The sequence below is a fragment of the Trematomus bernacchii genome, unplaced genomic scaffold (genome assembly GCF_902827165.1).
Source record: "Trematomus bernacchii unplaced genomic scaffold, fTreBer1.1, whole genome shotgun sequence".
NCBI lineage: Eukaryota > Metazoa > Chordata > Actinopteri > Perciformes > Nototheniidae > Trematomus > Trematomus bernacchii.
Window position 1 is genome coordinate 145260 of NW_022987588.1, and position 16242 is coordinate 161501.

The 16242-nt window shown below is 42.3% G+C and overlaps 1 protein-coding gene across 2 annotated transcripts in view; it reads right to left on the reverse strand.

Annotated features, from left to right (window-relative positions):
• gsk3ba (glycogen synthase kinase 3 beta, genome duplicate a) overlaps nucleotides 1–14020 on the reverse strand; it is a 31361-nt gene extending 17341 nt beyond the window's left edge. For both annotated transcript variants that reach the window (XM_034128648.1, XM_034128647.1), the window contains exons 1-2: nucleotides 13183–14020; nucleotides 5315–5508 (exon numbers count right to left, since the gene is read on the reverse strand). In XM_034128648.1, coding sequence (XP_033984539.1) covers nucleotides 5315–5508; nucleotides 13183–13270 — 282 coding nt within the window. In that variant the 5' untranslated portion in view covers nucleotides 13271–14020. The remainder of the gene's footprint in view (nucleotides 1–5314; nucleotides 5509–13182) is intronic.
• Between the last annotated feature and the right edge of the window lie 2222 nt (nucleotides 14021–16242).

The following is a 16242-nucleotide window of genomic DNA, read 5'->3' on the forward strand; positions in this document are numbered from 1 at the left end:
GCGCTACAGCATTGAGACATAGCGTACTTTGAAAAGAAGCCATCATCATCATCATCATCTCAGCAGCAGCAGCATCTTGCAGCCCAATGGCCTTGTACAGACAATCATCCCAACCTAATTCACTTAGAGGCAGACACAAATGGTCCAATAGTCCTTCCCATGCTTTCACCCTTTACACAACTACAACCAACACACACACACACACTCATTATAAAGTGACATCATGGCGTGTGGGGCACAGACCAGCCATCAAACGCACCGTGCACAGCAGGCAACGCCCTCGTCTTCTTGCAGTGGCTTAGTGGGAATGTTTAAGGGTGTGTGTGTGTGTGTGTGTGTGTGTGTGTGTGTGAGAAAGATGGTACGATATGGAGGAGGAGCAGACAGGCTGTTCAGTAAAGCCCTGCCCAGCTCCAGTTATACTGCAGTCATTCCTGCTGACCTGTCATACTCCAGAGAGAGAGAGAGAGAGAGAGAGAGAGAGAGAGAGAGAACTCTTGATGGTTGCTAGAAGTGCTACACTTTCATGATGCTAGTGTGTAAGCTACTGTCAGGCAAAACCACATCCAGTTTGCAAAAAAACTAAGATTAAGAGCATAGAGGAATTGCATACCACCCACAAAAGGAAACACACACACACACACACTTGACGGTGCTGCTTTGTAAACAGCTTACTAGACAGTGGCAAGCTAAGGGATAAAACTGTGTTCTTGTCACTAAATCCCAGAAAATCGCCAAACAAACACAACATACATGAGGCTTGGTAATAGAGTGACTGCAGAGATATATGTGGTGAACTAATGGATCTGGTGAGCTAATGACTAACATGCTAACCTGCAGGGAACATGCATACTTCAGTCAGGATTAGCTACTCTGTATTTCACCTGTACGGCGGCTGCTAAATCACTTCTGCCTTTTTGCTCTCAGGTGCGAACATTATTACATTCAGTAAAGAGTTATTGCAGACAGGACTATCTCTTTTTCTCTTTATTCTCTTCTGAACGTGTGAGCTCAGTCGCTGTCAGGACAAGAAGTTCACACAATTGATTTTAAAGAAGTATTTGTTCCATCAGCTCCTCTCTCATAACAGTCTGTAAACCATGTCGCTGTGGCTGAACAGCTAATACTCCGTCTCTGACAGAGAAGGTTCAAAGAAGCTGAATGCCGACAGGCGGCTTATAAACTAACTATAAGTCAGTCCCGTCAAGCAGCTGCATTGGAATGAAATGATTTTACTTTTTGGAATTTCTGGTGTCACTTATTATAGACTGTATATATTAAACACTTTGACTTACCTACACTTTTTGTGTACATTATAAGACTCTATCATGGATGACAAACATATTTAAAAATCACCAATGCATAGTCAACATTTTATGCCCAAAGCAAGATTTTCTTTAGCCAAAGTTACTCAAACAAATGTAAATAGAGAATTTATTATTACACACATAGATAAATGTTTACTTTGTAGATAAGTAAGTTATTGCTTTTTCCATTGTATCTGTTAATAAAATATAGAAACTCACCAGACTGACCATTTAACAGTATTGCCATCAGGCACACTAACTTGTGTGAGTGTGAGTGTGAGTGTGAGTGTGTGTGTGTTGGTTCTAGTGGAGCATCCATTTTCCATCAGGATGATATATGATCCCTCTGAGTGGAGTCGTCCTATCCCATAATGCACCAGGAGAGGATTGTAAGACCACTAAGGTTGTCTCACACATTCATCATCTATATCCTAACGCAGAGCCTGTTCACATGATTACCCTGTTTGACTTGCGTGTGTGTGTGTGTGTGTGTGTGTGTGTGTGTGTAAGGGAATAAAGCATTCAAACATGTTGGACTAGCATGGTTCTGATCACCATGGCACCAAAGCTTCAGCCAGAGAAAAAAGCAGAAGTGTAGAGAAAATACTTTTGAAGTTGAGACGGAATAAGAAGAAAATAGAGCGCAGGTGTTGGGGTTTGTGTGTGTGTGGGGGGGGGGGGGGGGGGGGGGGGGGGGGGGTTGTACACACACTTATTGGCACATGCTTGGCAGTCATGTGAGGAGTCTTTGCACTCATTTGCTTCATAACAAGCTATTCGAGTACAAGCAGGAAGGAAAGAAAAAAGGAAAAGGAGACTATGATCACAGCTGACCACGGTTTAAAGATGCTACCTGCTAGCGTAGCATGATAACCACAGGCTAATGGAGAGCAGGAGATGACTTCATCATGGCCAGCATAGAGTCACAAAAGGATTGTGTGCCTGTGTTGCTAATGAACATTTTGTATTTTGTGACAGATGGCTGACACCTTCACAATTAAGTTAGTTATCTTAAGTCAGGTTTTGGAAAGTGAAGGACTACCAGCACCCAATAACAAAACTGTTCTGGTGCTCTAGAAAGGCCATACCTGGGACACTGAGCTGCTGAAGTATTTAGCTAAACCAGTTGGCTCAGCAAAACAGTCCTAGGGCTAAAAAGCTTCAAGCAAACACAGCTTTGACTAAACTTCAGAGACTCCCACTGGGGCTAAAGCTGAAGGGTTGGCAGTCCAGGAGGCAACGGGGGACACCAAAACATGTCCTGCCTTTACTCTCCTCATTCTCTCCTGCTAACACAACCTGACTCTCGTGAGAGGAAGAGACTAGACCAACGAGCATGACTCTTTTGTAAGACTAGTGATTTAGGAGACTCGTTTTAACCCTATTAAAATAATCCATTGATAGACTTAAAACAAATGACTTGGGTACAAGTGCCACATATCACAGCAATTGTAACCCTAAAGAAGTGGTTTAATGAGGGAATATATTAGGGATGTCCCGATCACCTTTTTTTGCTCCCGATCCGATTCCGATCATTTGATTTTGACAATCTGCCGATACCGATTGTTCCCGATCCGATCTTTATGCAATGCATTAAAAGAAAAAAAAGGTAACAGATAACGGCTGGTCATCCAACGCGATGAATTCAGCTATCTTGGCTGCTATTTTTTTGGCCTTTTCACTGTTCTGGGGCAGTTTCTCTTTCCTTTTAAAAGTCTCTGAAAGTGTCGGTTGTTTCAGTGCCGTTACCTGAGTGTCCGCTGTGTACTCGTCGTGTTGTTGTTGGTGTTTGTTTCTCAGGTGGCGTATTAGATTGGTCGTGTTGAACGTAGCTCTGTTCTTTCCACCACGCGGAACCTCCGCCTTGCAAACATTGCATCTGGCTGTTACACTGCCTTCGCTTTCAATTTTATAATACTTCCAAACTCCTGACATTTTCTCTGTCACGAGTCACCAGCTGAACATAGCCTCTTGTTAGCTTACTGCTACTATTAGACACTGCGCCCACTCTGTTGCCAGATTTGAGAGAAATAAGCAACCAGGTCCATGAAAACAAGCCCAAAAGAAGCAACACATACATGATGTTGTGTAATTTTAAACCAAAACTAAGGCCTCAGGATGACTTTAAGACGTAAACATGGTCATTTTTGTTTTGTAACATTAAATAAAATAAAAATATTTTATAAAAAAAAATAAAAAAAAAAAAAAAAAATCCCGATCCCCCGATTTTTTTCTCCCGATTCCGATCTTTTGAAAATCACGTGATCGGCTCCGATCCCCGATCACGTGATCGGATCGGGACATCTCTAGAATATATTTCACTGTAGCACTTCTTTTCTTTTTTTACACTTTGAACAAAAGATATATCAAGTTAATTAGTGAGCCTCAGAGGTGCTGGAGGGTGGATTCGTTAGGGTCGGACAGAGCTACATTTTTCCAGTTTTTGTGTGAAGCAATTGGCTGTAGCTTCATATTTAAGTAGAGACATTGTACCAACCCCTTATCTTACTCTTAGCAAGAAAGCCTACTTCCCAAGCTTTTCCTTTAGGTGTCTTACCAACTTCTAATCTCCTCTATTCTATTATAATTACAAGATGTTTAAATGAGCCGAAATCTTGTGTAGAACAGAGACACGGAATGTAGGTTTCCAGCCCACATATGGAAAACATTATAGCCACACATTGTATTGCATCATCCTGACTTGTGTACTCCGGCTGCATATGCCCTGTTCTCTGAAAGCTAGGGAATGTGTGATAGACGCAACAAACTAAAATGTTGCGTGTATAGAAGTGATCAACGTGGCCCTGGGCATAACATACACAAAAAACCTTGCTTTCTTTCTATGGTAGGTTATTCCTTAAAACCTCTGTAGAAAAATGAAGATTGACACACTGTTGCCTCAGGTAAAAGCGTTTGCAACAACAAGGGAATATCTGCTTCCTTAAATCCAACCAAGGTTTTGTGAAATGCATTGAAAATGATATATAATCCATTAAAAATAGGCAGTGTATTATTTGCAGCTGTATACACTATTAGAATGATACCTAAACCTGCAATAATCTTACTGTTATATATAGGTTTATGTTATAGAGCAGTGGATTCAACTGTAAGATTTTCTAGAGACTTCAGGTTATAGTCTTATTGAATTATAATGTACTACAATAGGAGGTATTATCATTTTGATCCTCTACATATTACAACCTCCATGATGGTAGGATTAATAGCAGGTTCGTTGCATTACACTGCATTATTTTAAGCTAGGTGTACCTAATACATGTAGTGTGTATATGTCTTTATAATAGGCATACTTCTGACACTGGCCTCTTTGATAATGTGTTAATTCAGTGAAAGACATAAAATAATAAGACTGTTACAATGTGCAGCCATTACCCACAGCTCTGAAGACTATAAACTTAATGAGAAACTAAACAGCTGTCCTGCAGGCTTTGCAGTCTCGGCTCTTTAACTGTGAGCGGTGGGCTAACAGCGGGAACACTGAGGCCCCCCCAAACCAAAGAGGGCATCAAAGGGAGCACAGACAAAGTCGCCCCAGCCAAGGAACAACAAGCCATCAGTCAAATCTATTCAAAGCACAGACGGAGGATTCCAGCAGGGCTTTGCATGGATGGAAATATGACATTTCCACGATGGACCTGAACTAAACTTGACAGATGACTTAAGTGTTAACGGGTTCAAGTATGCATGTGAGAGATAGGACCCTCCATTCACTACCACACACACACAGTTCCTGCGAGAAAATATACACATAAAGCAAAGATTTTGCAACGACAAAAGCCAAGAAGTTTTTCCTCCGTCTCTTTGTTCGCAGCTTCACTGATCTCACCGTTCTTGTGAAAGATCACTCCATTCATGTCTTTTTCACAGTTACTCTGTCATTCATGAATACAACAAATCTGTACTTTGGTTCCATTGAAAAAGAAGGTTGACAAGGAAACAGAAGGATCTGAGTAAGCAGAGTGATACATTGTTTGTGTGCATGTCTTTACCTTAAACCTCTTGTCTTGCAGGACCTTCTTGATGGCCACCATCTCTCCGGAGTCGCAGAGTTTGGCCTGGTAGACTACGCCGAACGAGCCGTTGCCGATGACCTTCGTGTCCGTGTAGCTTACCTCCTGTGGCCGGTCAGGGCCTTGACCTGGAGTGGCCACGACTGTTGTTACCTTGCTGCCATCTTTATCCCCTAAAGAGACACAGAACATTTGAAACCTGAGTGATAGTGATATAGAAAATTCAGCACCATACATCAAGGATTAGTGTTTAGGGGTATGGGAGAGCAAACTGAGAGCAAACATGACAGAACAGGTTTTGAGAAGCATTACTAATATCAAATAGCTTGTTGAGCCAAACCAATAGTCCAAACTCAGTTTTAGTCCAACTAAAAAGGTAACTTTCAGGAGATGTCTCCAAATGTCTTGTTTTGTTAGTCCAAAACTCATCTTTCTCAATTCTCAATCTGAGAAAAGCAGGAAATCTCAATATTTTAGAGGCTGAAAATATTCATTTTCGTATGAAAAGTGACAAACGATTATTAAATTAATTGGTGATTATTTGTTTGACTTATCGTTGCAGCTAGGGTACAAATGACCACCATTAATTAGCCATATTCTGGTCAAATATATAAGTACTAGATTTGTATCAGTCACCAGCCCAAAGAAAAGTGGTAATCTGTTGAGCTACTTTCATTAACCATTAACCATTTGGTTGCTGGACAAAGAAAGTTAATTTGGCACCCCGGTTGCTGTTCTATTTAGAACAATATAAAAACACTCATCCTTTGCTCATCTGTCTCCTAGAGTCAGACAGGATCATCTAAAGACTCCATAGTCTACTTGTTATAGAAGCAAATGTGTTATTGCCTAGTTGCAAGTTTGACTCCTGTTGACAATTTTTCTGGCTGAGAGAAACAGAACAACACAGCCCCCTTCTTTAGCCACACCCAGTTTAACCCCCATGTATTCCTGGAAGAACTGTCTAGTGGTAAACAGCTGAGGATGTACTGGTCAGCTCCGTGCTGACTGACTGAGGGGGATTCATGGCTGAGCTCAAATATTTCGAGGTAAACAATCACACATATTTTAACCCTATCTAACCGGCTACAGACAGAAAAACACTTTTCATTATCTTTATATCAGTAATGATAGGTCTCTTTATCCAAATCAATGCATCAAAGAGATAAGCATACAGCTTTCTGAGACTATCCACACTGATAAGATTCATTACCTTGCATAGACACACCAACGGACCAATGCAATTCCCAGGATTATCATCAGTGAAAAGTCATAAGCTAATAAGACTATCAGATGCTAATGCACTATTACATGCTCCTCCTCTGTATGCCTTCCTCTCAGCAGCTGGCTCTGAACCCCTGAGAAGACGATGGAGGCTTTTTCCCTCTGTCCTCCCTTCTTCCAACGGAAGTGTCAAGGAGCAACATTCATATCAGCTGACAGTTTAAGAACAACCAGGCAAGAGTGTGTGTCACATGCCACAGATGTGTGCCTGCAACTTCAACTTCTGACAGTCTATTAAATTAACCGCAAAACTTCTGCACAACCAAACGATTAAATCCGACTGCAACACCTGCCCCCCCCCCCCCCCTCTAAATCTACGTATTAGTCTTATTAGCATATTCCCCTTTCAAACAAGCTGCAACAGGAGAAGGCTGTGGATGAGCGAAAACACCCACGCATCTAAAATCATTTGTGAAATGTGTCTACATTTAGATTTTGGAGTTGCTGAGGCAGTCAAACACATTTGTCAACAGCTCGCAGTGGGTACCAAATCATGTTGACGTGAGGATTAATGCTGCTTAATAACCGTGACTGTTCCAGATCATGGTGTTGGAAATGGAAACTTTGTGCAGCATGCTGTGGTAGCAGACCACCTCCACGTGGAGGACACTGGCAGGCCACAGAGTCCTGTCCATATCAGGAGGAGGGACCGTCTGATGCTGACTTTTGGCAAACTACCAGTGAGTCTGTGGGAGAGTTTTTAAATGAACAAAGTGATTTGGATAATTAACCCTGAAGTGCTTATTATAACACTAGAAAGTCGACGTTTTGACTGAGTCAGTAGCACAGAGAGCACAGGTTTTACTGGCCTTATCCATTTTCTATTGGCTCGCTAGGCTTATTTTCCATCAGGGTTATTGATTTTGACTGCGTAGACACACATCCTCTCACACAAGCAAAAAAAAGAAGACTACCACTCCAATGCAGACATAACATATGTGTGTCCGAGCACAGTTTCTTTGTCATCGTGTGACCAGTCAGTGGTCCAATTCCTTAAGATGTGATAATGATCAAAGAATTTGGATAGAGAGAAGGAGGGGAGCCAAGTTGTCTGAGAAACCAACAGGCCTCCACTCTCCAGGACAGAGTCTAGAAAGAGAAACTAAAGAAAGATTTTGTAATGAGAGAAATAGACTTTCCAAGAGAGTGTGTGAGCGTGTGAGAGAGATAGAGAGGGAGTGAAAGAGAGACGAGTATGACTGCCTACATATTCCTTCAGGGCCATTTCTATGACGCCTCTGCACTTCCTCAAACCGTGAGAAATGTCTGTGCACCCCAGCTCACAGTCAGATCTCACACTGGTGCAAAAAAAATAATGACCGAGCAATTAGTTTGCAGTTCAAATGTTTTGCATTTCAAATTAATAATTTACATTCTTTACACATTAATATGGCAGAGCTATAACGATTTGTCTTCACACAGATATCCCCCCATTTTATACACAACCAATGAAGACATGTTTTTATTTGTTTTAAGCTGGGAGCGCCTTTTCATTAACATTCATAATCCCCAATTGAGCTATTTGCTAAATTAAGTGTTATAAATGAAAAGTACAAGTCCCTTGCAACATGTGCTTGCAGCGTTGACTTATTTGCTTTTTCAATCAGCTTGCCATGAGAAAATTATCGAATCAAAGCACAGGATTTCAATCACATTATGCTCTACTATTCAGCTACAAAGTGACAGCTGCTGAAACTTTTAGCCAGGCGTCGATAGTGTATTCAGGTCACAACACGTGTACTCAATATAGCCAGAAAACACTGTTTAGCAGTTGCAGGACACATGTTGGGTTGGTTTGATTTAAAGTTACCAGTTTTGTGACTGAAAAATTAAAAAAGGGACATGTTTCTACAGAAGCTGTCGCAACGCCCCAACTAACTATATCATATTCACCTGTCAAATTAATTCCAAAATGATGCATTAAATCTAATGGCGCATTTCCACTGCAGGGCCTCGCACGGCTTAGTACGGTATAGTTAGGCCTTGATAGGCCAGGCTCACTTTATGCTGCGTTTCCATTACAGTTTAGTAGCTGGGGCAGTAACTATAGTAACGCAGTGTAGGCGGAGCCGTGACGTCATCTTCAATGCGAACCACAGAAAACCAACATCAGCCGTTAGCTGTTAGCACTCAGAGCTCACAGCTCCTCATATCTGTTCAGAAACTAGACAAAAGTTAAACAAGTACAAACCACAGACTGCCTGTCTCATGGCGAATACAGTCGCTGCTTTATTTATGTCTGTATAGGCCGTTGTTGTGAGTGTGGACGGTCGGAGCATATACAACCATTAGCTTAGCCGATCTCCATTCAGAAAACACGCATTTTAAAAGGTTTTCGCCTGCCATCTTGTCTGCAGACTTGTCAAAGCATTAATTCATGGTTTTTACTAACCGGTATCAGTATGTTGTTACTCCGGCATCATTTTGAAACGTGTATTACAATTAAATCACGGTCAAATATGTTCATTTTGTTGGAGTTGTAGCCCCCTTGCCAGCGATTCTCTCTCTAGTTTAGCATATTCAGCCCGGTTGTTGGCCCGGAAAGAACCTGGATTTTGGAGGGCCAGAAAAACAGTACCCGTTAGCCGGAACTACCCCTAGGGGAAACGCAACAAAAAAAAGGCCGGGTTTGGCACGGCACGCTTAAACCGTGCTACGCGCTGCAGTGGAAATGCGCCATAAGTAAGTAAAGAGGACCAACCATTTATGTTGAACTTATCAACACAATTACTAATTAATAAGCTATAAGTTGGTGCGTTTTCCTGATAGAACTGATATACTACCCAATGCACATCTTTTTTAGACATGTAAAGATTTTACACTCATTATTTCTCCCACAAATTCAAAAGTTGATGGAAATGACGTCTGCACATAATTTCACAAGCTCAAGGTTTTTTTTATCCCTTATTTGAGCCTATAAATATTTCGTGACTAAAAGTAGAGATGTACATGTTGTGCCCATTTTTTCAAGAACTATGCCCAAACAATCCAACATTATTTAATAGCTGACTAGAGATTGACTCCAAAAAAAAGGGTATTTTTTATACTGAGACAGTTTGCAACAATTCAGCTCATTTACTCTATCAATCTGAACACAACTTTTAATATACTGCAAGATGAGGGATAACATTCACACATTTCATGTTAAATGAATCCACTACGAGTGAATGTCACAAATGCCTGCCAAATGAGTCATTTCACTATGGAATTTGTCCAACTCGTCCAGTTATATTTAAAGCATGTAGTAACTGTTTGGCTTTTGAGTCATAATATCAAACACACTGTTACTTCAAACACTTAGGCTGATTGCAGCACATACTTACTTGAGTTAAGACTGTGTTAGTATGCTAGTCAGCCTAATAGCTCTCAGATCACAAAATGTGCAGAATGTACGTGACATTTGTGAGGAATGCCTGGGGGGGAAAAAAATGCTAAATTAAAACAAAAAACGAAAAAAGGAGCACATTGTGTTATTCTATGCAGATACTCCTGCAAAGGGTCTCTCCACTTTGACAAGGCTGATGGGATAGGTCCCTAAATTACTGAAACATCCGGTCCAGTGAGTGTCACCACTCACACAGGGACATTTGGACAAGCAATGTGTGGATTAACAAATGATGGATTCAGTGGGATCTGACCAGAAAAGATGGGGCTGCATATATTTTTAGATATTGGTGGTATGCAGCCTGCAGTGCCAGTCCAGCAACCGCACTGACAAGAGCGACCGGACGCCGATTCTACTGGTTCTTCTTATCTGCAATTCTTTTCTTTACCGTTTGGAATCAAAACGTATAATTAGTTCATTTTGTTCCCATCATCACTTGCAATATGTGCGAGAGGGACAGAGAGGAAAGGGGAGGGAAAGAGAGAAAGAGAGTGCCGCAGCTTTGAAATGCTAAACAGGCCGCTCATTGTTCTTGGCCAGCTGCCTCACCCCAAAAACAAAACCACTCGTGTGTGTGTGTGTGTGTGTATGTTCTTGTCTGCTTAAGTAGGAGGGGTAAGAGTGTTCTCTCCAGGATTATACACTATGACTACAGCTGCTTTAGATAAGAGGCCGTGTGTGTGTGTGTGTGTGTGTGTGTGTGTGTGTGTGTGTGTGTGTGTGTGTGTGTGTGTAATGGGCAATGAAGACATACTGGGAGAGAGGAAGGGAAAAAATAGGTCTAACAAAGTTACCTGATGTTTTATTAATTCAGACTAAAATACAATCATGACACAGCAAAATTGCAAATATCATGTTTCTTTCAATGTCATATCTGATTTTATATTTTTTAAATCACATTAAAGACCATGTAGTCACAATCAAACTGCAAATGTCACTAAATGTCTTTAGGAGTATGTGAGAGGCGTTGCTTATATGTTCACTTTTATCTCAGGAAAAGTGTGCCAGTCAGCATATCATCAAGTCAATGTCTGAAACCTTTTTCTCAGCTGGAAACAAGATTGAAGGAGAAGTCTAACTGCTTCAACAAGTTCCTTTAACCAAACTGTTCCCTTGATAACATGTTACCCTTCCACTTCATTTCAAGGATGTGTTAAATCAATTGAATAGTGACTTTCAATCCGATGAAAGTTGCTCACCAATTCGCTGGTATCCTTGTTTTAGGACTCAGAGTGCCCATTTAAAAAACGTTTTTGGCTCAAGTGGGTAAAGTCTTATATGGCACAAACAAGTTAACCAGAGCATTTCTCCAATTGCTCAAATGTGAAGAGCAAATGAAGACGCATCGGAAAAAAAGCGAATTGTAGTCAGCCCATGGTATTAATGTTTCAATCGCAATCAATCATTGTGATTCCAAAAAATGTAAAAGCCACTGTTGAACGCAACTAAACTTGTCCTTTGAGATAACCAATTAAAATACTGTTTGAGAACAAACTGCTGCTTTATGTATTTATTGATTATCGCAGGGGCCTTTGCAATCAGACACTTTCCTCTATGGGGCTGAACAACACCAGCTAGTAAAAATTAAATTATTTAACACACAATTAATGAGGCCACCCTGCTTCAGCCCCTGATGACTGATGATTATGTGTCGACTTGTATCTCTTGGAAAGAAGAGGTTAAGAAAACCACAGCAAAACCCTAGTGTAAAGCTCATGTAATGTTAAGTCCACAAAGTCAGCCTCGCATTTGGTGCTACTTCAGTGGCTTATGTCTGACCGGCAATTAGGCCAAAGATTCAGAGTTCAGAGAGTACTTGGACTACATTTAGCTGATTTACAGACTAGCACTTCTTAAAACAGCGTTCTCCTTTTCGCATAACCATGAACATTACACACTGACAGGAACACACCAATGCTTCATCACACATATCTGGGGCAAGACAAGTATACGGATTTTGGGATGGCTAAGCATCTCCCTGTGTGTGTGTGTGTGTGTGTGTGTGTGTGTGTGCACTGAGTGGTTTCTAGTGCCAATGCCCAGGTGAGAGCCTCAGCATCAAGCCTCGCCCCACTAACACACATCATGGTCACATCATAGCCCTGAAGCACCACCTTCATTCCTCAACTGCCTCATGTTTTCTCCTCACACACACCCAAATGTGTGCCGGTGCCCACATGTAAAATAAGAAAGGGCAGGTACAGTAGATGTCTCCAGGCAGGACAGTCATTATTAATTATCATCTTTAATTGGTTTTAAACTGCCTGAACACTAGATTATACTCATATGGTCGTCACACAAGTTTAACCACCATTTAATTGATATAATTTAAAAATAATCTCCAATATAATTAGTCTAGATACAGTCCAGCTTTAATAGGGAGGGACCATTGAATACTCAACTTTTCTGCACTAAGATTTATCTATAAATGGAAAAAGAGTCTACCTTGTAAAGAGGAAATAAGACATATAACCTGCAGTGGAAAATAGAGTGAGTTTGACATGTCTTGAAATAGTAGAAGTGATCATATAAAGCAGACATTAAAAAGATATGGACCAACTCCATCTCTAGAGCCAGCCTATAACCAGCCTCCGGCACGGTGCCACTGTGCTCTCATGAACATGATACTGGGTGTCACACTCCCACGAGACGTCCAATTTCGACACGGCCCACCGACTATGGGACCAGTGATCCAGCCCTCTCCGTCAGTGTGGGCGCACCTTCCGCTTTGACAGTTGCGTAATAGGCCGGCCCTATCGCTTTAACTCAATTACGCATACGGTTGGTGCTATGTAGTAATACCGCTGTGAGATCTAATCTCAAACGGACAGTAATCAGATCGGATCTGCGGTACAATGAGGAAAGCTTTGATTTTTGACCTGGGTCGGTGCCAGCCCTGCTTCCCTGAGCCCGGCCCGGCGCGGCCTGCTAACCCGGGTCAGGCTGACCGGCCCCGGGGCGGCGCGTCACAGCGGTGTGCGTGTGCCACTGAGCCCCGGCCAATCTCAGCCAATGACACAGATATATGACAGGCCTAAGCTACCCAGAGCTAACGTCATGCTCGCTTGACACATTTTTAAGCCTGGTTAGTGGGGAGACATGTAGCGAGGATGTGTAACCCACACTGGGCCTGGTGCATGCAGGAGAAGAAAGCTGCACTTTACAGGGCTGTACTTACTGCTGACTTTCATGCTGCCGAAAGCCGAGGGCTGCGGCACTGGTTTGCAGCTCTCCGCGAAGGATGTGGTCCTAGGCCGACCCGACATGATCCAATCCCTCTGGTTCTCTCTCTGCTCGGAGACTGTGACTGGCTATACGGCAGGGCTGATTGATTTGCCGGACCTTCTCATCCAAAAAGGATGACAGTAAATGAAATTCACAGGGAAGATAGGCAGAAAGCGACCCCTTTATCCTTCACTGTAGTCCGTTTCTCCCAATAAACTACCCTTTCTTGCCCACCTACGGTCTATCAGAGCAGCATTTCTTCCTTATATTCCAGGTTTTTCTCTCAGCGGGCCTCTGAAGAAACGTCTCCGACTAAAATAGTCATGAATCTGGCCTCTCCCTGTGGCCCCCCGATTAAAACCAATAGCGATTTCTTTCTGGGTGCAAAATCACTTTCACAAAGAGGAGGAAGGGTGAGATCAGTTGTTAGGATAGCTGATCCTGTGAGGATCAAAGGGTATGCGGCGTTTTCTTGACTATTCGGGACACATGCAGTTCCTATTCATATCCCGATGTGGAGGCTCAATGATCCGACTGCCATGGCGGCTCCCTCGCTAGACCGTCCAACGGAAAATCTGCCAGTTGCCACAGTCTCTCTCTACGAAATCAAAGGCTCAGTGCCTATTTAAAATCCGCCCTCGTTGTCGTCAAATTTCGGTGTCTTCACCGAGGCTCCGGGGCAGCTACCTCTTCAGAAAATGATGGTCCTTAGGTACAGAGTGCGACGATACTGAATTTCTTTTTTTATTCCTTCCCCATAGGTTTCGGCTCGCTGTCTTTATCGTTGCGCACGTTTGCTACGCCATTTCCGTAAAAGGTTACAGGGCTTGCTCCGCTGTCACAGAAGGAGGTTCACGCTGTTGACGTAAACTGCGACGGAGAATAGAGCAACTGTGAACGCGCAAACGGCGAATCTGGGGTGGCCGAATTAGCCAATCAGAGAGAGTATCCTTCAGGAATGGGCGTTTCCCGTGTTACTGTGGTCCAATAAGAACCCTGCTCTTGAGCACCACATGGCATAATTTGCTTGGCAACGCCCCCATGACTTCAAAGGATTTTTCCCGTGCCGCGACAGGGACAATGGGCGGATCTGCTCCAAGGATTGATTACTTTTTCGGCCAATGGAGCTCCAAAACCAGCCTGTCAAATGGACCCAGCTGTCACAGTGCACCTGTGGTCATGCAGCACTGTTGCTATGTTAGTCACAGAGGCACGTTCACTATCTCTCTTTCACTTTTTCATTCACGCAGCCCTCTGGCACTTCCATTTAATTAGTGCCATAATGCTTAGTAATTTTAATAATGCTTGTGTTAATATGTGCATGGCTGCCTTGTCACAACAGCCCTTTATCCAGGTTAATAATTTCACCTTACATTTAATCGTTCATGCAGTAGGGTAGACTACTGCTTTCTAGTACAGTGCACTTTAATAAGGGTTTATAAGCTGAAACTAATTGATAAATGGTATATAAATCATTAACCGCAACACTCCCTTCACTCATCAACGTGACAACCTCAATTATTTGCACCAAAACTCTGATATAGGGCCTATATATTGCAGTGATGTTACATATACAAAACTGTATATTTTCTTTTGTACATTTGTATTGTTTCTTAGTTGTGTTTGTTTCATTTGATCTGCGTAGGCTGGATTGGGCTAAAGCAGAATCTCTAATTCCTATATTGTGTAATAACAAAGCAGCTGAACCTTGAACTGTTACTCGTGCACATACTGTAGATCAGCTATTAATTAGGAAATTAGTTTAAGTTGCCAGGATATATTTTGGTAACATTGGATAGAGCCAGGTCCAAACTCTTGTTTTGTTTTGTTGACATATTATGTGAAAGGATATTACAGAAGGAACTATTTGTATCATAAATCAGAAAATACTTTCAACAGCCATATAAACATTACTTTTTGCTGTTTTTAGGATTAAAGTATTGGATAAATTAACAAACTCCTCTGTAAAAGAAATATGGGAAGGAAACTTGAAAGTTGTGTGTATGTCAGTGTTACTGTAGTAGAGATGTATGCCTCCGTGTTCAAGAAAAAAACAATTTGGTGAAGTCAGCCTTTAAAATAAGTATTGTATAATCCCATACATTTTGCAGGACACATCAAGTGAATAAGGAATATATAACTAATAGATATCACTACAACACCCATGTGATTACTTACATAAAACATTTTTTTTTTGCAATAGTCGAATAAGTCAAATGGCTTTTTCACAATCTTGCAACCCAAAATAATTCTCATGATTGGCTTTTAATTGAACAACAAAGCATTACTCAATAATTGATCAAACATAATAAAGCTATTAGTTTCAAAACAGTGTAAATGGTGCCTTAAAGGTTCCATGTCATGGCCATTTCTACTGATCATAATTCCATTGTTGAGGTATACTAGAATAGATTTATATTGTGCAATTTTCCAAACTCACATTGGTTTCTCATACAGCATTGTTGGAGCTCCTGCCCCCCACCCCACCCCCCCACCCCCCCCCACCCACCCCCCTCCTCCCTATGAGCCCACTGTGCTCTGATTGGTCGGCTCGCCCACTCTGTTCTGATGAGATCACCACCGTTACAGCTGAACATCAGTGATTATGTGTTACAATGGCGTTAGCAACCAGAAAATGACACCAGTAATGACAAACAGATGAGAATGCTGCGTGGAGTCTGGGTGCCATGTTGGCAGGACGTTGCGCGGCTCGCTGCTGCGAGGAGCGGACAGTGTGAGCTGGGTTCATTTCCTGCTTGCGGCGTGGGGTCTGCGGGACAGCGAGACATCGCGAATGGACGCGGGAAGGAGGGGATGCTGAGGGGGCTGCAGCACCCCCATCTGCGAGGCTCCACTAGCACCTGCACCCCCAGTGCGTCACAGTTTCGCCGCAGAGAGAGTGTGTGTGTGTGAGGAGCTCCGCAGATTGGTATGGGCACGTCACTGTACCCAGGAAGAAAAAGAGAAATCTCCAACGAGGCGTTCTGGGGCAGCAAAGACAAGTCTTTTCTGT